At 66.0% G+C, this 206-nt stretch overlaps 1 protein-coding gene across 1 annotated transcript in view; it reads left to right on the top strand.

The window, feature by feature from the left end:
* The window catches only part of PRKCSH (protein kinase C substrate 80K-H), a 13,429-nt gene extending 13,223 nt beyond the window's left edge, over positions 1 to 206 (top strand). Inside the window, exon 18 of the mRNA XM_010828496.1 lies at positions 115 to 206. Within this exon, the coding sequence (XP_010826798.1) occupies positions 115 to 206 (92 nt within the window). The remainder of the gene's footprint in view (positions 1 to 114) is intronic.

Here is a 206-nt window from a genome sequence, read left to right as displayed (position 1 = left end):
GCTAGGGGTCACCTCACCCACCCCACAGGGCAGGAAGCAGGTAGGGCTCCATGCCCTGCTTTTGGTTGGCCAGTGGGGCAGAGCCATGTTCCCAGGCCCCTGCTGCCTCCACAGATGGAATAAAGGAGCCTGTCCTGCTTGGGCCCCCACACCCTGGGGGCCTGGCCCGCTGTGCCCCCCACCCAGGGTATCTGCCTTCCCTCTAG

Source organism: Bison bison, unplaced genomic scaffold (assembly GCF_000754665.1).
Source record: "Bison bison bison isolate TAMUID 2011002044 unplaced genomic scaffold, Bison_UMD1.0 scf7180017864492, whole genome shotgun sequence".
Lineage (NCBI taxonomy): Eukaryota > Metazoa > Chordata > Mammalia > Artiodactyla > Bovidae > Bison > Bison bison.
Note: the sequence above shows the minus strand (reverse complement) of the source record. Positions and strands in the feature narration are given on the sequence as shown.